The following is a 24,557-nucleotide window of genomic DNA, read 5'->3' on the forward strand; positions in this document are numbered from 1 at the left end:
TCCTCCTAGCCTCCAGCATTGAGTGATATATTAGTGGAAATGCTGACAATGACTCATATTACAGAACAGCTAGGCACCCCATTTTAATTCCAACTGAACTCAGCCCAGCTGGATAGTGACAATCTCAGATTTATTTCTGGTTGAGTTTGACAAAAGAGCAATAAACAAGAAGAGAATGAAATCAAAACATAAAAACATAAAAACCAAAACTTTTACTTTTAAATGGATCTGAATCTCAGTTGCCTGACACAGCAATGTGGCTTGTGGAACTGTAATGAGCACACTTTTTTTATATTCTGGAAAGACTTCATTAAACTGGATTCAGCACTGGTTTGTCAGCAGTGAGGCTTAACATGCAACATGAGTATAAGCTGGATTTTGTTTTGGTCAATAAAGTATGACAATGTTTAAGGTTGAAAAGTCATGGACAGCACTGGTAAGTCAATACAGCCACAGACTATACCACCAACTGAGAACTGTAAACATATTCCTTCCTTAGAATATCATCGGCTTGCACTTCTCTCACATGTGGTGATTAGTTTTCTTAGAGAGGGATCCCCTAACCCCACCAGCCATTTCTGAAATATTTGTGCAAAGAAACGAGAACACTGCCCAGTCAACGTGATGCTCATGTTCATTAGGAGAGTCTAGGACATCTCTCTATCTCTGATAATCCTGAGGAGGAAGCCAAAAAGGTAGAATATGATAACCACATATGGAATACATTGTGGGCAACTGCAGTACAGTAGTTGAGACACTTATACAAGCTGTGCAATATGTACACAGGAAAAGCCACAGATGCATCTATGTCTAAAAAGAGGAGGGGGGATGGGGGAGAATGCTGGCAAACAAGGGATCGGGTAAAACGTGTTACTCTGTGCCAAAAGCCAGAACTGATTATACTGAGAGACACGTGAGACACATAAAACAGATCACTAACAGGTGGAAAGGAGGACATAGCAAAGGAAGGAAAAAATAAAGGTGGTTTTGCAGGTTTTCACTAATAAGAGTGTATGTGGTTAATGTAAAGTGTAATAGGTGACTAGTTAATTGCTTCTGAAGTGTAGTGTGTTTTGTACACACACATTCATGTATAATCTTTATCTGATTGTCTACAACATGTTTGTGCATTGAAACAAACAGGCACTGTTTGTTTAAAGCCACAGTGGGCTTTCCATTTAAATATTCATAGAGGCAAATGGGTCCTTGTCCACAAAATGAGAGCTTTTCAGTGAGACCCTCGAGCCACACTGACAACTGCACATGCTACAGTACAAACACTATTCTTCATAGACTATTCTAAAAACACATTATCTTGTTTCATGCACATGGTTTGAATCAAGGAGGATTGGCTGCGCTTAGTGTGTAGTATCGGAAAGCTGTTATTTTCAAAGGCCCACAGGCCTCCTTTTTCAGGATCCATGTACTGCACAATGTAACTTTTCCTCACTAAACACAAGGATGTATGTCTGAAACAGATGGAAGAGACTGGGTTCAGCAGAAACACTGGCTGCACACGAGGATGCTCTGTTGCTCTCTAGTACCGTGCCAGTGCAGAAAAGTGACACCCGAGCCAAAGAGTCACTGCCAAAACCCTGTGTAACACTTGGTTCTTATCAAATCATTGGGAACATAATTCTCAGGTTACCATGAACGGTGGAAGCAGAAGGATATAACCCACAAACTTGTTCACACCCAAGAAACCAAATATCTTTAGCCTCTTTCTGTCAGTTTGGGTGACAGTGTTCACTCGCTTGTCTCGGTTGGCTGGGTAATTGCTGAGCGTTGTTATCTGAGAATGGAGCTGTTCGGAAAGTTCTCTGAGCAATTTCTTCAGGACTGCAATCAAAAATATATGTGATATTCCCAGGGTTAACTATGTAACCTAACAAAATAGTAACAGGCAAAACAAAAGAGCTTTGCCAACAAATGTTCTGAATTATAAGAGAAAAAATAAATACAACAAAGAAAGCATTGATAGTGAATTATGGCCTGGGTATGCACCTATCTGACATCTATCAACCCATGCAGAATTAAGTGTGAATGACAAACAAAATCAAAATGTCCAACTGGCTCAGGGACCTGACTCAAAACAGTCAGCAATATATTTTGGAAAAAACAATAGTCCCCCTGTTCAAAAAAAGATGCCACAAATCAAAATATAGTGATTCAAATTCATCTCCCTTTTAGGCCTCTTCCTCTACTCTCTCTTCTCTAAGGTTTGGGGTCTCCTTCACCACTGACGCCTCTGGCTTCCCACCACCACCAGAACAGTTAGCCAGAAAGACGAGCTTAAGAAACTGCCAAACTGTGTCTGTCATTTGATCACACTGCAAGCCGTTTTCTGTGGAAAATCGTGGTGAGGCTGTTTTTGTGTGTTCACGAACGCCCACAGCTGTTTTCTCCATTTCTCCGTATGCTTTTCCGACACAGATCATTTGGGCAGATGTACACTCCACCTGGGGTAGAACTGACAACCAAAGCTCCCCTGTGCTTATTATGGATATATGAAACATATCCTGTCTTTAAGAACTATTATGTGAGGGGCTTTGCGACTTCACTCAAACAACGTCATGCCATCATATACACACTAATCGCTGGGTAATCCACCTTTCCCAGAAGCTAAACACAAATATATACACCATTAAAGGGAAACATACATACTTATAATACCTTCAGTGTGTATGTAGAAGATGTTTACATATACATATGGTGTCCCTGTGATCCAAATTTCTTTCATCAGCATCAGGCAAGCCCAAGGATGTGTCTGTCCAAATCCCCTTCTTTCCTCAATTTGCCCTGCATGCCCCTCTATCCTCCCACTGCTCCCATGACAGTCCTCACATTATCCTGCCACCCACCCACCAACCTCTTCATCAGCAGGTTTCTGAGTCCCTGCCACTGATGCATCCATAGGGACTCCATGACTGTCGAAGCCCATTACAGGGGCTCTTGAACCCCCATACAAACTCACAGACACTATAGCCTCGTATAGGCCTGTGAGGCCTGGGGTCTGACATGTGGAAGTAATCATAGCAGAGAGAGATGAAATGATATATAGGACTAATACAGAGATGGATCAGTAATGACCAAGATCTAATGTCTAATCAAAATACTTTCACTCAACACAAGCAGTGACTTCATAGGACTGGGTGTATACCTCAAAGTAGAGGCCCTGTTCAGTAATGACCTGGATCATATATCTTATCATAATACATGGATGTAAGCGCTTCCATTATAAATATCAGCCAAAACTACTGTTCACACAGGGACTCACAACACTACAACAATGCAATCCTGCAAACCTAAACAGAAACTATAAATATTAATAACTGAATAAGACGACTAAATACCCAACACTTCCTTTTTTGACATGAAACCATTCCTGTTACCTGAACTGCTCTCAGTTACAAGGCCAACAGGTCAACAGGCTACCCTCCAGAATGACTCTTTTGCAGTTGGGAGTTGGGTTCAGCTCGTTCAAATGTTCAAATTACACATCATTATTCTGAGATAGACAGGGTTGGATTGTAGTAGGTGGAGTTGGGTAAAATACACATTTTTTTAAGCTCTGTGTGTCTATCTTTTGATTCACTGCACTACACATTGAGACAGCTTGTATGAATAACAAAGTTGTAATCTATTTGGCACTTTTTCAGTTTTAGTTTCGTAGTTATTCATACATTTTGTTGCCTGAAAGTTTTGAAAGTATTGTTGCTTAAAACTGCTGAAAGTTTAAGCAGGAATAGCTATACTGAGAGAGGTATTAGCTTTAAGCTAACGCCGGAACAATAAACTATTGGTAACATGTATATTTAATGTTGTAGGTGGTCACTTAAAAATAAAATACATAAATACATTTTGGGAAATGCACTGATTTCCTTTCTTCCCAAGCGACAGATGTATTTCCAGTACATAAAACCCATAAAAACCACAACCTGACACATTTACACTTTGATATAACATGTTAATTTATGAGCTTTAGGGCATTTTACCTTCGGAAAAAGGCATGCTGGTTGTTTCCCCCTCTTCTGGTGTTTATGCTTAAGCTAAGCTAAGCTGCTGCTGGCTGTAAGATTAATTTAGGGGACATACATGAGAGTGTTATCAACCTATTCATTTAACTCTTGGCAAGAAAGCAAATGGGTGTTTACTGAGCAAAAAAAATGAACAATTCCCTTAAACCTAAATAGGCTTGATAAGGGATTCAAATGGATTTGCAGTCAACAAGCAGATTTGATACTGCATTGAGATGACCATGTCTCTACTCAAAATAATAAGACCATAAAATCTAAATGAAAATCAATGTTAGAAAACAGAAACGGATGTGTATCACACAAATTTGGTCATACTTCAGATTATCCATTTTGATTGTTAGTGTGAAAAATCATCCCTCTGGCCAAGAACCCAGTTTTTAAAGCAATTTTCATCCTAAAATACTTTGCTAGTGATATACTCTAATCAATGTGCATTTGAAAAATTACTCAGTAATGAAATGTTGAATATCCACTTTCCTTCAGCCTGCCTCATGTACCTCAACTTGAGTTATTGATTTTTAGACAGCAAACCTCAGAAAACGGGGAGACATGAAAGAATATCCAGAATGAGTTTGTCAATACAACAGGTTAAAACTTACCCTGTAACAATAACAAACAAAATATCTTATATTCTTCTATTTTAGATCACTAAATTATTCCTGTTGAATCACACTGACTACATGATATACATAACCAGGTTTACCAGGTTTACATAAACTTCACAATCCTTGACTAAAAGGTATTTGCACACAACTGTGTCCTTGACCATAGAGTCTCCTGGAAAACAATGGACAAACCATTGAGAAACATGTTGAGTTTAAAACCTGTCTCTTGTTTTTTAGTATATATTTTGGATATTCCCTCATTATAAAGTTTCCTTGCCTATCTGTGTTTCAACACTTTAAGACTACAACCTACGTCATTGACGCTGTGTTCCAGTTTGCATGTATTTTTGAGTGATCTGGTTTTTCTTTGCCTAATCACATCAGATAACAGAATGGACCATCAGGTACACAGGTGGTGGTCATTTTGTGTACAGTTATATACATGTTTCAAATCATGTCAGGGTAGCAACCGTAACAACCGATCTGTCAAGCTTTGGATTTCTTCACATGCCTAAGAGCAATACTCCATTTACACAGAGTTTCAAAAGTGGTGCCTATTTCTTTCTGAAAGGCAAAACACAAAGCTAAAATGTAAAATGTCTCATAATGGAAGTAGATTACGTAAAATGACACAGACAAATAACAGTATCTAGACAATACCTCCAACACACAGACACACACGCACACAAACACTGCACATACACACATTCTCTGGAATCCAATGTCACGTTTCTGTCAATATATCTTCAGGTAGCACTCCCTGCATCATAAACTAGGAATGTTTCTAAGCCGAAGAGACAAAGCAAGAGCCAGCTCAGTAATCTTCGCTCCTCATTCATCTCCCACACACATTTACTATGATCTCTTTGACAGCAATTGATCCTTACACAACATCAGTAACAGCTTTGTGACCCAGTTTTTATAAATGAGTTCAGCAATTACAACCTGAATGAATAATTTAGCACCCTCTGATTCCACCTCAGGATATATCCATCATAACTTCAATGACAGGCTGTTAATCACTAAAGTTTCTGTACATGTGTGTAGAGCACTGTTGGGAAGTAGAAAAGAAGAAGACAGGATGAATGATGATATAGGCCATGCTCTATGTGGTACCACTGTTGGATATATGGGTTAACAAAGATATTAGTCTGATATGTGAGTTTCAGTTGACAGAATCTTTAATAAATTCAACATGACTAAGGCTTCTCTAGTGTGGGTAGAAATAAAATATTGTTGGGTATCACTGACATGATGAATCAGCATGATTCAGAATACATCTGTCTCATGTTGTGAGATGTGATTTAATTCTGAGCATTTCAAACCAGATTTGCAGGTTAACAACATCCAACAAATAAGTGAAAACAAGAATGGTAGTGAAGAATTTATGGGGGGGATATATTAGAGATTTGTCAAGTCAAGAGAACAGAAAATCAAGCTTGGTTAGAAAATAACACACATGCAAAAACAGGAAATTTTAAATGTGATCTTTAAAAATGTGTGTGCGTGCGTGTGTGTACTGTAACCAAAGCTGTCTACCCACTGAGGGGTTTGGTTACAATCAAACCAAAGAGTTGAAGCAGATGGTGGTGAACTGTTCTAAAAACATGTCCTCCAGTCTTGCACACACGTAGCAACAACAACAACAAATACCTATGGTATCACTTAAGGCATTTACCACAGAGCTTTAACACCACAATAATACACATTACATACATACTCTACTCTTTACTCTTATTCTCTTTATGGTGGCACACGCCTCACAGCAAGAAGGCTCTGGGTTCAAGCCCCGGGTCGCCCAAGGCTTTTCTGCGTGGAGTTTGGATGTTCTCCCTGTGCCTGCGTGGGTTCTCTCTGGGTACTCTGGCTTCCTCCCACCATCCAAAGACATGCATATTAGGTTAATTGGTGACTCTAAATTGCCCGTAGGTGTGAATGTGAGTGTGAATGGTTGTCTATATGTGTTGGCCCTGTGATGGACTGCCAATCTGTCCAGGGTGTACCCTGCCTCTCTCCCCATGTCAGCTGGGACAGGCTTCACCCACTCCCCCTCCCCCCACAACCCCTTAACAGATAAGCGGTATAGATAATGAATGAATAAATGAATATTCTCTTTATAGTTCAAAAATTATACATTCCAGTCAAAAGTATTCTCTTCATTAATAGTCTGTGGTCTACATGCACTCCATGTCAGCTGGACCTCTAAATACTATCTCATGAATGCTACACTGCCTTTTGCCCTTGCAACGAACTGGCTGACTCTGACACTGTGTTAGGTTTTGTGAGTTCACTCAGTGCAGGCTTTGGAGTTTTGCTAATCCTTCAGGTTTACATCTGATTTCTCCTTGGACTTTCTGAGGGCCACTGCCAGCCACACTCACTTCATCATGTTACTCAGCAGTGACAACACGGCCTCTGGGTGTTTCCTGATCTTGTCTCTTACTCTCTAATTGCACTAAACTATAACTGAGCCAGGACACAGCTGGGTACAGCAACATTCACCTCATTTTCCTGGGCTGAGTATGGCTGAGCTGACTGGTGCAGGCAGGGCGCATCCTTAAAATGAAAAGGTTCTTGTTCTGCACTGATTGCAAAGATAATTGTCAGAGCTGGAAGGCAACAGAGCTCCATGTCTTTTCTCGACTCTCCTCCTCCATACCCTTTTCTTCACTTGCATCATAGCTATGGCACAATCCTGAACCACAGTCCTTCCTACAGCACTGGACTCTGATTAGACCCGAACACCAACAGCTCAGCCAAAATACAGCCTGAGCTGGGAGGTTTATATCACATCCTCCTCCCTATGTTTCCCAGCTAAAGCAGTGCGTGTGATTTACTCCACTGTGAGAGTTTTAACGAGGATCTGCTTTTAGTTTTCTCTTCTCTCAGTTTTGCCACACACTTTCTGGAGATCATTAAGAAAACACAAAGAGAATGACATGACATAACAGACAGCAGAAGAGGCACTGAGGTGCTAAGAAATGGACAGTATGTGCTGGGCATGACCTATAGGTCAAAGAAACCCATTCTTGTGACTGACTTAAACAATGTCAGAAGAATAAATCTACATTCTGTCACATACCACCCACCCATGTATATTAATCTATACACAGCAAACCCTTTACCTAGTTCATGAAAGCTGTTACATTAACTGCTTTCCATTTAAGTGAGCTAGTTGCAGGTGGTGTTGTGCATGCTGCCTCACTGGCTCACAGGTGGGACCACTGATGGCCCTCGTTAATTGAATTAGTTTCACCTGTGCTTTTCCTGCTATGACAACTGTCTGAGCTATGGCTGCATTTTTAGTGTGATTCTGAACATGGTTTTCTTATTTTTGGAACAGAACCTGGAAATTTTGATTTCACTTGGGCTCTCTGCAATAATATTTTTTTTAAACAAGAAACATACAAGGAAATATACTCACACACTCCAGTGTTGGAAACAGGTGGATTTGGTAGCACAGGAATATTCGCCCTAACTGTCTTTTGGGCTCACTATTTCCTAACTATTTCCTAACAGGACACTCTGTGGCTTAAGACTCTGTCCAAGCCATTTCTGTGATAAAGATGCCCCCACTCTTTAGCAGTTTACTTCCTCTGCATCAGCAAATCACACAACATGAACCAGCAAATAATTCCAATAAACTGAACTGGGCTGACTGGAGACTTCACTGCAGACACTAAGAGAGAAATTTGCTAGCCTGTTGACATTAAGGCTACAAACAACCCATAATGCAACACTCTCTTAAAGTAAAAGGTCACCCTTCACTTGAGCCTGACAGATTTATGGTCAAAAGATTTTATTGGCTGATACTGTATTGGCCAATCACAGCTGAGCAGAGAGTGATGCAGAGTCAAGTGGTATTTTCACAGAAAGATGCTAACTAGTTTGTGAACTATATTGCAGGGAAGTTCATAAACAATGCCCTAAACATTTTATCTTTTCAGTATAACCTAATCCTGTCCCTGACCCCTGTTACTCATGGTATTCACACCTGTTTGCTACGTTAGCAAGCTAACTAACCAGCTGTAGTTTGGTACAGTCAGTACAGTAGCAGATATGCATCAGAGCATCTCTTCCCATTCATTCTAGAGCTCAGCAAATGGCAGTGTTGTGGTGCACTGAGTCTGTAAAGTGCTGACTTCACGCTACATTGTTACCTAGTTTGTGAGATGCAATGCTGGAAAGTATATAATGTCCCCATCTTTTACTCTCCTGTGACAGTCATGTCACTTATGCTTATAGCAGCAACCAAGTATGGTTGGTTCGCTAACCTCATAGCTACTTTCATAGCTTTTCAGTTGAGTGGAAGATATATGTATCTATATATGTACATACATTTTAAGAATATAATATCTACATCAGAATTTTTTTAATCCCTAAAATCGGTCCCAAAATCCAGTATCAGTGAGCTATTTTGCTCACACCATTAAAATTGAACATCTGCTGTTGTGAAAGGTAAAAGTCTACTCTTTATCAGTATGACCCCAGTTTTTTAAGCACCATTTCCCGAAAGAATGAATGAAAAACATACCCAGTGAGACTATTCCAATATCATCTTTAACTGTCACTCCCACTCTCCCTCCCATCTCTCCTCTTACTTTACTTTGTATACAGTCATAGATGATAAGAAACTACCATATGTGAATGTGTAAAGATGAAAAAAAAAGACTGAATATCAATTGTCTGTGATAAATTCACTCAGTGGATGTATAAATAACTTTCTGGCTTGTATTTGAAATGTTAATTAGTTGACAATGACTATACACATTAACTTAGAGGAGAGTTGTAATGGTCCATTTGTTGTTACAAAACTATGTAGTGCTAAACATCTGTCAGTTGTTAAGTAAACACCTGCCATCACTGGTATACATGCCTTACTCTTTAGCACAGCTGAAACAGGAAATCATGTTGTAGTTTAGCTCTCCTTGTATTTTTTTTCACCCCATTAAAATCTGTCCTAATCCGTTCTTCCATCCAGTGATCCCCTTGTTCACTCCCCAATTCACAACAGTATCAGAAAAAGACTGACTCATATGCTGAATCAGTCCAATGCTGCTGATCTGTCCATGTCTTGATTTTTAATGAATGTGAAAACTCAATATAACTCCACGCTGCTGTCATTTATCCAGCTTGTCTGGCCAGAGACATGTTCCAAGACTGAACCAGGCTTTACTGTCTCCTCTGTCCCCTGGTGACTTTGGTGGCAGGCTGTCTTGTGCAGACAGGGATTAGGTGAGACAGTGAATGGTTTGGCCTGAGACTCTGTACTTGCAGTATAAGGCACAACCCCAGAATCAGACAAGAAGACTTTCTGCTCCATGCTAATACACAAATAGGAGGCAAGTAGTTCACTTTATGAAGGCTCATAAACACTCAAAAAAACACAATAAAACACACGTCTCTCTCCCTAGAACACACACAAACACACTGTAAATTAATGTGATCTAGCCAGCTGCACACACACACACACACACACAATGACTCTCTGAGAATTTTGATAGGTTAATGTGTGAATATAACCAGAGATGGTGGGATGCAGTGTCAGACACTGTTGTTCAACAGCGCCAGAAACCTCTGAGTCCCTGTTTTCCTGGGCTGACCTCCTGGTACGGTTGGATGGGAAGAAAATATGCTTTGAGATATCAACCATTTATGGCTCCAGACAAAGCCTTGTACCACATGCCACATCTGGCATAATCATATTTATAACCATAACAAAGATAAGAGAAGGTAAATCAAACACAGCCTCTCTCAGAGCACTTACACGTTTGCTCAATGAAAAGCTAAGTGGAGTTTCCTTTCATCACGTGAGAGCTTTCTGGCGTTAACAAACAAGCAGTCGTTCTCCCATGGAATCAGAGTCGGCCTCCATCCAAACTGGACGACCTCTCTCAGTCCCTAATGTCTCTGAAAACAAAGGACCATTCTGGCATGTAAAAACTCACAAACTGTGAACAAAAATACACAGCAAGATGCAGTCATTTCCGTCTCTGACCTATATTGTAAGAACAATACATGTCTCTCAAAGCGAAGTTTTCCTCACTCTGACGCATATTTACAGACACAATCAGGGTTTTTCAGTGAGTTGCAATCTGCCAAAGAGCATTCCAACAGTGAATGACAAATAACAGAGGCAAAAGATGCACAGTGTCAGGTACTGAGTTCCAGGTATTCCAGGTACTGGTATAACCAGGTGAGAGTACTTGTTGCAAATACAGCCTACTATTTATTATTAACTTGCTAAATATTGTACAGTGCAGAATCTTATTATATGAGTCAGAGGCAGTGTTGATCTTATTAAATGTCCTGCAGCTTACAGTAAACACTAGGCTCTCAATAACTTTAAATGAAATGTGCTTGTAATGGCATTCGATGCTAATAAAATGTGTTACAGTCACTTGCTCAAACAGACCACAGAGCTCATTGAATAAATGCCTCTGGCTCAGACACTTAATATCAGCGAGTAAGATCTAATGTTTTCGGCACTGTGGCTCATAAAAGAGGCATGGCCTCCGAGTCATCTGGGATATGATTTCTTGCAACCCACCCACTCACCCCTATTAACACCACAACACTCAACCACCAAACACTGATAATATCCCTATCCAAATGAATCCTGTCATGTTTAGTGTGTAAGTTATAAAAATGAAGGGGAAGGCCCCATACTCATAAGCAGTACACAGGTAGTGACTCCCAAATTAGGGCCACCTCAATGAGGCTACATGTGGTATAAGCTAAACTTCGAGACTGTTATGACTAAGGTTTCACTTTTCTGCGTCTGTCACTGCCTGATAAATATAACGTGTAGTGTATTGGGCTAAATCGCTTTTTTAAATCTTCAAATACTTCTTTTGTATATTTTTACTTGATCATGAGCTCTTGTCATGATGCACCTGCTTCCTCCCTCACATTAAGACGTTTGTTAACCTGTCAGCCGAGGCACATTGTGAGTCACAGTGCTGTGAGAAGCCTGCCGCAACATTTGGTCTGGCTTGAATTGGCTGGGCTTTAAAGTTAATACCGGCGGTCAAAAGCAAGAAAACATCGTAAAGGGAGCTGCACAGAAACATCAAAAGCGTCTCATGAGTCTGTCAAAAGTAGTTACGCCCTCACGTCATCACGTCTTAAGTTTCTCCTTCAGGATATCTACGTAATGCGCATTTCAATTAACAATACAGACGGCCAGTGAATGTCAAACTTACCTTCGACACTAAAATATGAAGCATTCAATCGAAGGTCCGAGCTGATTACAGTTGGTTTTTTAGGACACTCGTTGACCAGGAAGCATTTTGAAGCCGTTGTCTGGATGAGTTTGTACCCCTCCTCTCTCACACATCTGGTCCCTAAACTGGAGTACCTCCCATCCACGCAGTTTCAGCTGAGGGCTCTGCGCACCCACTTCTCACATATTTTACCACTTTTCATGAGTCAAGGGATTCCCGGCTGGTTTCTGAATGAATTATCCTTCGTGTCTTTGAAGCTTCAGCTAACTGAAAAAATATTAATGGACGGAGCCATTTGTTCCTCTACTCCAGACCCGATTTTCCAGGTGACATAATCACCAGCATTCAGCGCGTGCACAGCTTCTTGGAAGCCTGGTGCAAGTTCATGCAGGATTAAGTTAACGTGGAGGTTAATAAAATAACGAGATCAGTTGAGGAGAGAAAATATTATGATGTATTTGAACATGTAGTACATATTATATATTATATTATATATATATTATATTAAGAATTCCTACTGGAACTTATTGCTGGAACTAATATTGAAAATTGCTTAATTCTGAAAAATCATAACAGCAATTAAATGGGGTATCACTAATTATATTTCTGCTGCACAGATTAAATATTCTATTCTCTACATTGACACATTGAATAATGCCTGTAGTTTTCAGATAAATTGATACCTTCGTCCTTCTTGTGTTAACAAAAAAAAAAAAATCTCATTTCCATTCTGCACAGATGCATTTTTTAATATCCATTATAGTATTTGTGCTACTGATAAAACTACATGTATGCATTTAAACAAACAAAAAAACTATTTCACTAATGCTGCGGGAAAGACAGCTCAACAGAGTAATATATCAAATCATATGTAATGCATAACAAAAAACTGCTGTTTGATAAAGCCAGATCTTGATGTAGTTCAGATGCAGAATCTTGTCATGTTTTATTAGCAACCAAGAGGGCAGTTAAATTACAGACTACTGACCTCAACGTCCCAAAAACTGACGTTCAGCAGCCGTGCTGTTTTACGATATATGTAACAACAGCCATGATGCTGAGGTCCAAGAACTTGCTGCTGTCTAATTTAAGAACACAGCAATGTGTACATCCAGAAATCCCATAATTTAATGTGTGTAAAGCTGGATATTCTGTGCTTGCATGCAACAGGAAACCCAATCAAAGGCCCAGAGGTGTTCCTAAAGGCAAAGTTTGCATGTCTTCCTTGCAACCTTTCTGAATATTCAGCAAGTAAAACATTTTTTTTAAAAAGTGTATATGCTGTAAACTGTGACAAGTCTGCTCTGGTGTGATCTGTCCACTGGCGTGAGACAGATAAGTCCTGGCTGTGTGGAGCTTTGTTTCCCCAAGATTAACAATTGTTGATTTGTGATCATGGAGACACATTGTGTTTGGACATTTTTGCCTCAACAAATATGTTCACTCATCTTTACACATCCTGAGATAACTCCTCTAGCCTTGTTAAAAGTTTTAGCAGGGGAATTATCTGCAGTCAGAGCCAAAGCCTGGCGTGTAACAGAGGTTGGTACTTGCATGTTGTAGCAGATGCCAGAGCTTCAGTCACTGCAAGAGAACACAGAGCCGCTGAGAGAAGGAGAGAAAGAGACACCGGCTGGTTTCTGTCCATCACTCCACTCCCTACCCCCCCAAAACATGCATTCTGCTTCCAAACAATCTGATCTCTCTATCTATCATTCATTTCTGTTTTCAGCAGGTTATCTTAGGGGCAGCCTGAGAGAGGACCTGTTGCTATAGTAACCACTCCAGCCCCTGGATGGAGCCCAGGGTTGTAAAAGTGAAGAGCAAAAGGCCGTTACGAGCAGGGCCTGTTTCCTTCCAAGTCCAAGATTTAATGGAGTGGTCACTGGGGGGGGAGACAGACGTCCAAGCCAACATTTGAACTCAGCTACATCAAGATTATTTCAAAGGGATGAACCCTGTCTATCTCACGAAATGTTAGTCCGGCTTAATGTATAATTTTAAAGGGGAGTAAATTGACTTTATCACAGCCTCCAAGGAAGAGAGAGGAAAACACAAGTTGAGTCTAATAAGAGGAATACGTAAGAGAGGCAGAGAGGGGAATGGACAAGATGAAGAGGCAGTTTAAAGGGGGGTCAGAGACAGCAACAACAGACTAAAGGGAAACAAGAGGAAGCAGCCAAGACCATGGATGTTGTTTTATCAAGTTCATTTTGTCGCCTGGTTCTTTCCCCAACTCCAAAATACACTATTACATCACACTGAGCATGGGAAACTTCCCCAAACCAACACACAGCCTCGGAGTGTCTCACTTATCACTTTTCTTGCTGAGTGCAGATATTCATCATTAGAGGAGCATCACTCCAGCACAACACAACAATACATTCTCAGTGTTGTTACCGACATAAAAAACATGACCACACAGTAGGCACATTGTGGATTTGAAGAAAAGCAATTATACTTCAGAAACTTTAAATGTAGCCAACATATTAATCACAGTTTTATGGCAAAACTCTTGTGGAGACCAAAGCTTATTTTGCTGTCTATTTTGTTAAGATTGCTGACAATACAGTAGCCTGATCCTATGGTTATTGAAGCTGACATGATACATATTTACTTCAAAAATAGTAAATAAATTAGCTCAAGATGAAACATGACCTCAAAACCAAACTATTATTTCACGCTTTCCTCAACTGTCTATTTGTAGTGGATGAAAGCAAAATCATGTCTTGGAAAACTTTGAAGCCACTTTGATGACCATGGCTGATGGAAATAAAGAGAAAATACAGAAAGAAACCAAAATAAAAACACACTTTTATGGCAACCACAAACATGTTTTATTCACATGAATGTATCTTTCACAGAGACAAAACTCAGGGAAATAAACAACTTCAAGGTTTCCTTGGTATTCTACAAGCAACTTGTACTGTCTACCACTGGCACCATCTCTTCTATTTCATGGTCTTCTACCTCTGAAATTAAAGCTCCTCAAACATTTCAGCATATTACAATTAGATAAATCAAACAAACAAACAAAGCTGTGCAGCTAAAGCAATATGAAAACAAGCTGAATGAAGTAAAAGAAGGCAGGGCTCACAGCCGGGGTACATGGTATGGGCTGATTCATGGAGAGTGACGGGAAGCCAGATTTATCACAACCAAGAGTAGCTGTCCTCAGCTAAATGAGCTTTCCACTGCAGTCCACCATGACAAGAAATGAAAGAAAATAAGGAGAAAAGGAGCACAGGACTGGTTGTTTGAGGTGGGATTCTGAGTTTTTTTGTTTTTTTTCCTTACAAACCCTCACGGGGGTTTCAGGGTTAGCCAAGCAGCTTAACTCCAAATAGCTCCACTATTTTCCAAACTTGATGTAAACAAGCGTGTGTGCTGATGAAGTGGCAGGGTGATGGTCTGCATAAGCAGCATCCTCCTTGGATAGACAATAATCCCACTGTGTATTCTGCGGTGGGCCAGGTCCTTCTGGTGATGAAAACACCAGAAAGACCGCAGTTGATTTTGGAGTATCGTGGTCTTTTCGAGTTCCCTGTGAACATTTCCACATTGCGACATCTGGTTGGCAATGAATTGAGCAGTTTGCCGGAGGAAAAAAAGAACGAAAAACAGAAAAATGTGTCCTCCCTCCATGTCATCAGTGACCTTCAGCATTTGTTAAAAAAGTTTTCGGACTTAATTGCTTGCCAGACTGTATGCATGTGTTGACCTCTGTTGTTCCACTGAGCCTCATCAGGCTATGCTATAAGGGCAGAGTTCTGGGCTGTCTTGAACCGGACATGGGCTCTCAGGTGGCCACAGACGTGACAATCTGGACCACTTCACCATTCTCGCCATGGATGGCGCCCTGGATGGCCTCCTTTACTTCCATGTCGGCTTGCAATGCTGGGGCAAGCTCAGCAGCCTGGGACAGATGAAAAAAAGGAGAGGAAAGACAATGAGATCTTACACATTAAACACTGACTAACTCTGTCATATCTGGCCCGAGCTAATGAGTGCAATTTTGAAAACCCTGCAGCACAGGTGAAATGTGTTCCCTGTGAACTAAACAGATGGGAGACCAAGCCCTTACTCTACCCCCCCCGTGTCATTGTGGGAGACGAGCACAGTGAATGGACCAAAGAGAGAAGGAGCAGAGGAATGACGAGAGATCAGAGAGGAGATACAACAGATAGAAGAAAGAGGAAGACAGCTGGTGAAAGGAATGAGAAAAGAAGCGGAGTGATAGGTGACAAGAGATGAGTTATTTGTATTTTAATGCTCTCTGACTGTCTCTATGGTCAGTGTCAGACAGAGCGAGGTATTGTGCGGGTAAAAATCCCTTAAAAAGATGAGAGGTTCATGACTCAGTCCTGGATGATGACCACGAGGAGTGACTCACTCCTTCCTCGAGTGCACGCCAAAGGTTCCCTCAAACACACCTGCAGCATTTAATCCTCCCTCCAGCCCAGCATGCTGTCACTAGACAACAGCGTTGACTGGATCACAGCTGCACCACAGCAGCATACACAATGCAACAACACATGAGGCTGACACACTGTAACCACTGGCAGTAAAGAGGCCAAGTAAAACTCATATGGATCCATGTTTTTCAATGAGTGTTTGAAACATTGGACATGTGAAAGTGTCATAACACAGGCCGTGCTCCACATTTGAAGATAGTGATGGATAATGGATTCATTGCCGAGAATTGTTTATATCAGAAACTGTTTTTGGACATTTCTGGAAGAAATGTGCTTAAACCAGACTGTTGGTGCTCTGTAGTCCAGACTTAAGTCCTGTATTTGAGATAAACCACGATGAGTCAAAATTGAGCTTCAACTTGCAGAAACGCCCAACGAAAATGTCACAGTGTGTGTTGCCCTCCTACTTCGTCTAGTTTGTGTAATGGAAACTATTATATAAAGAGAGAGGAAAAATGCAGAGATAAATAAATACAAAAGCCTAAGTAATTTTTCAAGAACTTCTATAAATGCTTCCATATGTCTGGAAACAGATGAGAGCAATTCTCTCGATTCAACACTTTTGAGAAAAGGGGGAAAAAAAACAGCGCTAACCTTGCTCTGAACTTTGAACTGAAAGTCAGCGATGTTTACACTCCCGGACATCAGAACCCAACTGTGACAATAACCCACCCTGTACCACCAAGCCAAGTATCTATGCTTTCTCATTAGCTACTTGACTTTGCAAAGTGTCTTTACAGTTTCGGTTTTTATTTATCATTGTGATTGGTCGGTGCTATTCTGTGTCTTTTGGTTTCCTTCCATCCTTGTCTTTAGTTGCATGCATTACATATTTTGTCACATGGTTCGGTATTGTTTTCAGAGATCTAGGTAGGTTCTTACTCAGTGAGGTCCTTTAAGCCACACTTAAAATTTAAAGAAACGTCTACTTGAACATACTGGATGTATCTTAACACCAACCTATTGTCTTGGCACATTAACACATTACATTATTTTGGGTCTGGAGCATTTTTGACAAGTTTAAATTTTGTCTGATCAATAGACGCCACGTTGTTAACAGGCGGTTTCATGCTGTCTCTGACTACATCCATGTGCCCTTACTGAACCCAAACTCCACTGAACAGAAAGCTGATGACTGATCAGACCTCTGTCAACTTTGTTGATTTTGGTCAAGATCTGTGTACAATCAAACATTAGGGGGAAAAAAGAGCTCTTTTTAGACATACAAATCTATTCAAACGAATCAGTTGAGTAAACAGTTTGATTGCTCTCTGCGCCAAGCAACATGGAGCACAGATCTTGGAATACAGTGCAAGGGGTGGCAATAATTGTGCATGCTCATGAAAACAAAAATAAATAGTGTTTCAGGGTCTATCAGTTTGTGTATGATCTACACCCAAAAAATTTAATCAGCATAGAGTGCTTTAACTACCTCCACGCTCACAGGGGAACGGAACCAATTACCTTGACAACTCCAGACAACAAATGGACAACAAGACAGGGTCTTATTGAGAAGACAAAGTCTTAACAAGGAAATCCCAAAACCTGATGCGTGGCCGGTCAGCACATTTGCTATCCGCATGTCTTGCAGGGAAGTGAACATGATCAGTCACACTACAAAGTCTGCAAGGAGATGATATATCAGGACAAGACTGCTATATTACACAGCCACATATCATTTGAAGTACTCTCTGTATATATATTATAGCAACACAACAAAGACTTGATTCACATCAGGACTGGAAGGTACCCATTTTTAGCATGTGATGAGGGAAAGAAGCAGTAGGGAGGAAACATGATATTCAACATATTTGAGGAAAACAAAAGCAGAGAGAGCAATGGAAAAGTGCTGTTCTTTTATATTCCTCAGAGTTAAACTGACCACTTCAAAGGCAGCCGTGCCATGTGCCTGTGCACCATCCTGATTCCACATGTGGCTGTTGTTCAACAAGCTCAATCGTCAAGGGATTGTAGGCATATCTACTAATTACTACTCTTCTACTTGTAACACTGCACTTTATTATGTTAAATTACTGTTTGTCCAAACACCCGTCACAATGACTGAAAGCTAAGTGCTTTTTATTAAAGCAAAATTATGACAACAGGGGGAAAAGCACAATCATTGTACCTGCAAGCAGTTTGGCAAAATTGCTGAAATTACACTCATATTTCTATTTCAACATTACAGTAATTATGAATGAAATATTTCAGGATATATTCTGCCTCATTACGAAGCTAATCTAACCATTATAGTACAAAAGAAGGCAGGTGTCAGGCCCAATAACCAGACACTTTGGCTCTTAGTCAGCGCCTAATTTCTTGAAAGAGGAAAAGAAAAAACGGGGGGGGAAATTATACAAGAAAAAAAGCATGTATGAATTTCTGAAACTGAATGAGAGGCAGAAAAGATAAGTTCTGTATCATTTTCTAGGTGGATGGAGCTGAATTTTTCAGCATAAAGACAATTAACTATTTGCCACTCCTTTCCAAGTGAATGTATTTTTCATCTTTAGAGAGAATGTATTTTTCACTTGTGTAAGATTTTTAGATTAAAAAGCTGTGTTTTGGGGGCTTGACACAAGCACAATGAACCACTGTTCCAACGTAATGGCTGTATAGTGTTGAAAAATGGGCGGGCAGGCGATGTGAGGTGGCTGGCTGTCGAAGTGTTTCAACACTTGGACGAGCATGAAATTCTACTTGTTGAGTCATCAGTACAAACAAATAGCAACTGTGCTGAAAAAAAATTCAGTTCATTAAATGTATTTTAAAAAGTACAAGGCTGTGAATTTTTGGCAATAACTACAAGCTCAGGGGGGCATTGAATCAAGAAACATTTCATCACTGAGCATAGAAGAAAAGTTTCCTCTGCAACTACTGGCAGAGAAGCTAAGCTTTGTTGGATAGTTTTAGCAAGTTTAATGAAATCCCTTTTGGGTTTCATATCAGTTTTTTATGACTTGAGGTAGTGTGGTGTTTTGTTGTTTGTCTGGAATGACAGTGTTTTGAATTAGTTGCAAAATGTAATTTTGTGGCTCTGACTGGCATCTTCACCAGAAACAGCTGATGAAGCCCATGAGCACTGTGTATTTAGTTCCATCTGACATACCAGACCAACAAAAAAAGCATTTTGCCAGGGACAAAGCTGAAATATTTATCAATGATGGGTAACATAAACCTATAGTAGCAGGAAATTATCCAGAAGACTCTTGTATTTGAGGATCAAGAGCACTGACTACACCACAGAGTACAAAAATACACAAAATGGCTGTGCACTCAGTATTCTGCACAGATTAATGGCATCACCAAAAGACTGATTACTTGTGAACGTACGTCAGATCGAGGAAAAGAGGTTGAGAACACAATCATTTATTATGGATTGGTTAAAAAACAAACACATGTGAAGAGGGACTGATTTAGATTAATACTGGGGTCTGTTTCACCTCAAACTAACGATGGCTGCATACTCCAGCACTTGGACTGTGACCCAGTTACAAACAATCTGTGTCTGTGTACACACGTATGAGAGCCTGGAAGAGCTTGTGTTTTAGCATGTGTGTTGTTTTACCTGTACAGCAGCTGCGTGATCTGCGACAGGGGCTAGCTGGACATACTGCACTTGAATGTCAGGGGGCAGCGGGGAGCCCTCTACTGCTGTGGCCCCTCCATCAGCTGATGCCACTGCTATCAGCTGAGCTCCTCGCAGCACCTAGAACAGAGGAAAGTTGTTAGTCATCAATGACATTTCCAGTATTATCATCAGTGATCCTGTCAGTGGCCCTGGTCTCTTTTTTTTAAATATAAGTGAAAGAGATCTGAATGATGCCCCCCCAATCATCGGCTCCATTTAGCTCCATGAGTTTAAAAAGTAACAATCTGGCTGTCTCTGTGATGATCTACAGCGCACACCACTAGAAACAAGAGCCAAATAAAAACAAACAGCAGAAAGCCTCATTTGTGCGCTATCTGATGTGTTTATGTTCCTTCATTGATTACAGCCATCAGTGTGTACAGGCACAGCGTCACACAAACACACCAAGTCACTCTGTGGCAAGGAAAGAGTCATGCGGTAGTATCTGAGTGATGTAAATAAACATTTCAGCCACGCTGTTCTCACTCTTTTGCATCCCACCCTTTGTTTATGCATTGAGTTTGAGAGGAACTTTATGGTCCATTCAATTCAATTATATTTTTACAAGTTTTGTTACCCCAGACTCCATAACATGATATGCTAGTTAGCATTTGTTTTTATTTGGGTTGATTTCATTATCTAGACAAAGAAATAAAGGGAACTGGCAGAAAATGGTTAGTGAGACATCGCAGGGGGATCCTAATCTCCCACAGCGTTGAAAGTCAGCCAGGCGACATTAGAGCTCTGCGGTTTTGATGCACTAATTACAGAACAGTGCAGTGCAGCTGGAGAGTTGTTGGGTTTTTCTATAGTTTTTTGAGGCTATTCCTATATATAGTCAGCAACCACAAACACACAGAGAATGTCACATGTATGTGTATACACTTGTGCAAAGTCATACATTCAAATACACACACACAAGCTCTGGGATTAGCAGAGCACTGCTGTTAATTTGGATAGCATAACTCCCATGTGACAACAGACATGCAAATTAACGTACAATCATCCTGTCAACACAAACACAGAGGAAGACGGATGGAGGGAAACATTCACTCAGCTTTGAGCTTGTGCATGTTCGTTTTAATCAGACAAAGGTCACAGACCACATTACTACCCTCCAGTGTGGCTCAGAGCTTTCCAACAATAAGTTTCTCAGAAGAGGGGGAACTGCTGATTTGAAATAAAGGGCATTCCTACATGAACCAACAGCGTGATCTCATTTATATTTTTTTCCCCGTTTCATGGCCTTAGACTGAACACAGGCCTCTTCAGTGTCTCCTGTCTGGCAGGTTTCATTTATATGTTGTCTTTGTATGCTTTTTCTGCAATGTTATGTGAGGTCTCCGTCTCCAGTTCAATCTTCCTCCAGCTGCACTTGGTGCTGGTACTGGCTGGGACATGCTGAACAGACATTAAAAATTTAAGGGAGAATATGCAAGCCTGCAGAAAAACCCAAACCTCACAAACCTCAATTACAGATGATGTTTGTTGCCCCCTAACCCTTCCAATCCCAGAGTCCCACAAACCCCTAGTCCGACCTTTGCTTTGAAGTTCAGTTAGTGACAGTCTCAAAAGGTTCAGTTAACACCCCCCCCCCGGCTTGCCTCGTCATCTAGAAGACTTTGCCAGTTTCACCACAAAATCTGCCGCTTCATCACCATAATGTACCAGGCCCGACTGGCCCGATGGAAGCGATTAGTGTTAAGAAGTCTGCCTGACTCACCCGATCAGACAACTGGGACACTTCAAGCACAGACATGAATTGAGGGTGGATGAGTTAGACTCTTAATATAGCAAAAGACTATTAAAACTGGGTCAAATGAATCACCCTGTTTGATGACCCATAAAACATTCCTGATCAATTAGAGAATATAGCTTGAATGACTGGTGTAAACAGCAATCAAAGGAATAGCTTGACATTTTGGGAAATGTGTATTTGCTTTCTTGCGCTGCATTAGAACAGAAGATACCACTCTTATGCCTGTCCTCTAAATATGACGTTGGAACCTGCAGCTAATTAGCTTAGCTTAGCATGGAGACTGGAAGCAGGGAGAAGCAACTAGCTTGGCTCTGTCCAAAATAAAAACATCTATCACCTACCAGTACCACCAGTGAACGATGATATTTCCTCAAATGTCAAACTCTTCCTTTAAGGCGCATATACAGAACATTGTTCCTCAGTCAATCATCTAACTGAGAACAGTGAGAAACCAAACACACAACCAGCTGTTTAAGTGTTTTTGTCATGGCAGGCATCCACAGAGATGCATCCTTATCTCCACATTTAATCACAATGTTATCTTATTATGAATCAAACATGTTCTTTTGCCAAGTGCTCATCTGTCTGCTGTCATATGTGTGTGTGTTTATGCTCAAGCATGATGAGGAGTCTGTGTTGTTCAACTAGTGTATCTAAATGTACAATTACCGTGGTTCAAGGGATGCTATGGTTGACACTTGAGATCGTAAACACTTGTCTCACTCAATTAGATTCTCAACCTCCATTTGAGAGCAGTTTGCATTCTCAGCTGTGAGGAGCAGCACACAGAGGCTCACAAAAGCACAGAGTTGGAATGGTGTGTGAGATCTCTGCAGCGATTACACAGGAACTTCTTGGGCCCACATCCTGTCCCACGACTTGTTTTGTCAGAACAACCCGTCTCCTACATTTGAGTGAAATACTGTCATGCTTGGCTTTAAAGTCTGAGTCAGTCAAAAACAATCATAAACTAAATCTGTACTCTTGAGATGGACATCCACTTCACAGACGCTTCCCAGAAAATGTACTCAGAGTGTACTCTCCGTTCTAGCTTAAATTCTAGATTTGTTGTCTATGATTACCTCAAGGTTGGAAGTTCATATAAAACACTATTGAGCGCTACTAAGCGATTCAGTACTGATGATAATTACCCTACCATTCAGCTAATAGGACACAATCATCATTAAGCTAGTTGGCAATGATGCAAAAACAAAAAGAATTACAAACTTGTGTCGAGGAGAGGTTTTATGACTTAGAAAATGATTCAGCTTATAGATTATGTTTAATCAACAACAAATCAAGACAGTTAGTAAAAACTAATACATCAAACAACAAGGTGACAAATATTTGAAGGGGTTTTCTTGGAGCAGACAAGTCCCCTGAGATTGAGGAAACTTTACAGTCTTGCCTAACTGCCATCAGTTTGCAACTATGAGCTGGCTGACTCACTTAAAATGCAGCCCAATATATTAGATTTGACATAGCGAGCTCAATTTGTCAGAAACAGGGGCCATCAGCAAATCTTAAGTGTATTAGTTACTGTTGACCTCAAAGTTTTCAGGATTGGGACCCTTAAATAATCAGAGCTGGCTGGCTGGCCACCCCCATACTGGAGGGCCAAAGAGCAGAGCAGAAAAGCAGGATTAAAGGGCTATGATAAAGCTGAACAGTACTGGAGAGAGGAGCACTGTACAATCAAGAACATCTTAAATTCTCTGCAGCCTTTGCAAGCTGCCATGGCCTTGAGAAAAAAAGGAGAGAAAAAAATAAATCTTTTGCTGATGCTGTAATGCTTTCAGTAATGGATCCAGGACACTAAAGAAATACAGCAATGGGAGAGGAAAAGACACAAAAATGAACAACAACAGCCGGTTAATGCAAAAAACATTCATGATTTCAAGACTGAAAGACAATAACCGACTGGATAAACAAGACTGTTTAACCCAGCCCTCATCTCTGCTTGTCTGAGGATTTTAAAACGTACTTTTCTCCTTTTACCTCATATGAAATTAGTTAAACTTGAATAACGAAGGCTGTAAAAAAATATGGGTTGTTGAAAGAAATGTAACAGAATTACAACAATGCCTCTGATTTCCCATCGTTTTCTCCTTTCTAACAGTCTCAGAGAAATGTATCAAATTAAAAAAAAAAAAAAAAAAAAAAACTTTCACAATACGCACATACTCAGTGCAGGCTGGCATCAGTTCCCAGGCTCTCAGAAGGTCTCAGTTAAACTCAGCTGTAAATCGGACGATGCTATGAGTCACCCGCTTAGTGTGCATGTGTGTGTTTGTGTCTGAGTATGCTTTTAAAGATTTTGCTTCACCCTCGCTGTAATCAAAGCACGCTGGAATCTCCCGTAAGACGAGAAGATCCTTTTAGAAGAACCAAAAATACATACACATAAGACAGGGTTTTTTCTTTACTCTATAAAAAAAAGAGAGAGCTACACAAATCTGGTTTCTATCGTTGTCAGAGGAATACCTCCTCTTGTTTCAGATCTGAAAAAAAAAAACAAAAACAAAACAAAATAGGGAAATGAAAAAAGAAACATTTGGACTTTGGAGTGGCTGGAACTTCCTCTCAGCTTCACAGCCGTCAACAACATCTGCAACTGCCAACCCTGGACAGATGTCCAAGCAGAAACACTAGCTCCGGGTGTGTAGGTGGGGTGGGAGGGGAGCAGGGAGTAGAGGAGGGCGGGGGCCTAAGGGCTGGCTGCGACTTTGCTGTAAAGATGCCCATAGACACAGCAGTGCTCTGAGTGCTTGTTTAGTGTAGACTGGGAAAAGTGAACACACTGGCCTAAATATGTCTCACTGCA

The 24,557-nt window shown here is 40.6% G+C and overlaps 2 protein-coding genes across 2 annotated transcripts in view; both read right to left on the reverse strand.

Moving 5' to 3' along the window:
- Positions 1-12,226, reverse strand: part of LOC108875364 (zinc finger protein 469) — a 172,090-nt gene extending 159,864 nt beyond the window's left edge. Inside the window, exon 1 of the mRNA XM_018664235.2 lies at positions 11,848-12,226. The gene's annotated coding sequence lies outside the window, so the exon portion shown is untranslated. The remainder of the gene's footprint in view (positions 1-11,847) is intronic.
- A 2,455-nt stretch (positions 12,227-14,681) lies between these two features.
- banp (BTG3 associated nuclear protein) overlaps positions 14,682-24,557 on the reverse strand; it is a 33,936-nt gene continuing 24,060 nt past the window's right edge. The window contains exons 12-13 of the mRNA XM_018664298.2: positions 19,912-20,052; positions 14,682-15,784 (exon numbers count right to left, since the gene is read on the reverse strand). Of these exons, the coding sequence (XP_018519814.1) occupies positions 15,668-15,784; positions 19,912-20,052 (258 nt within the window). The 3' untranslated portion in view covers positions 14,682-15,667. The remainder of the gene's footprint in view (positions 15,785-19,911; positions 20,053-24,557) is intronic.

This window comes from Lates calcarifer, linkage group LG10 (assembly GCF_001640805.2).
Source record: "Lates calcarifer isolate ASB-BC8 linkage group LG10, TLL_Latcal_v3, whole genome shotgun sequence".
In the NCBI taxonomy this organism is placed as follows: Eukaryota; Metazoa; Chordata; class Actinopteri; family Centropomidae; genus Lates; species Lates calcarifer.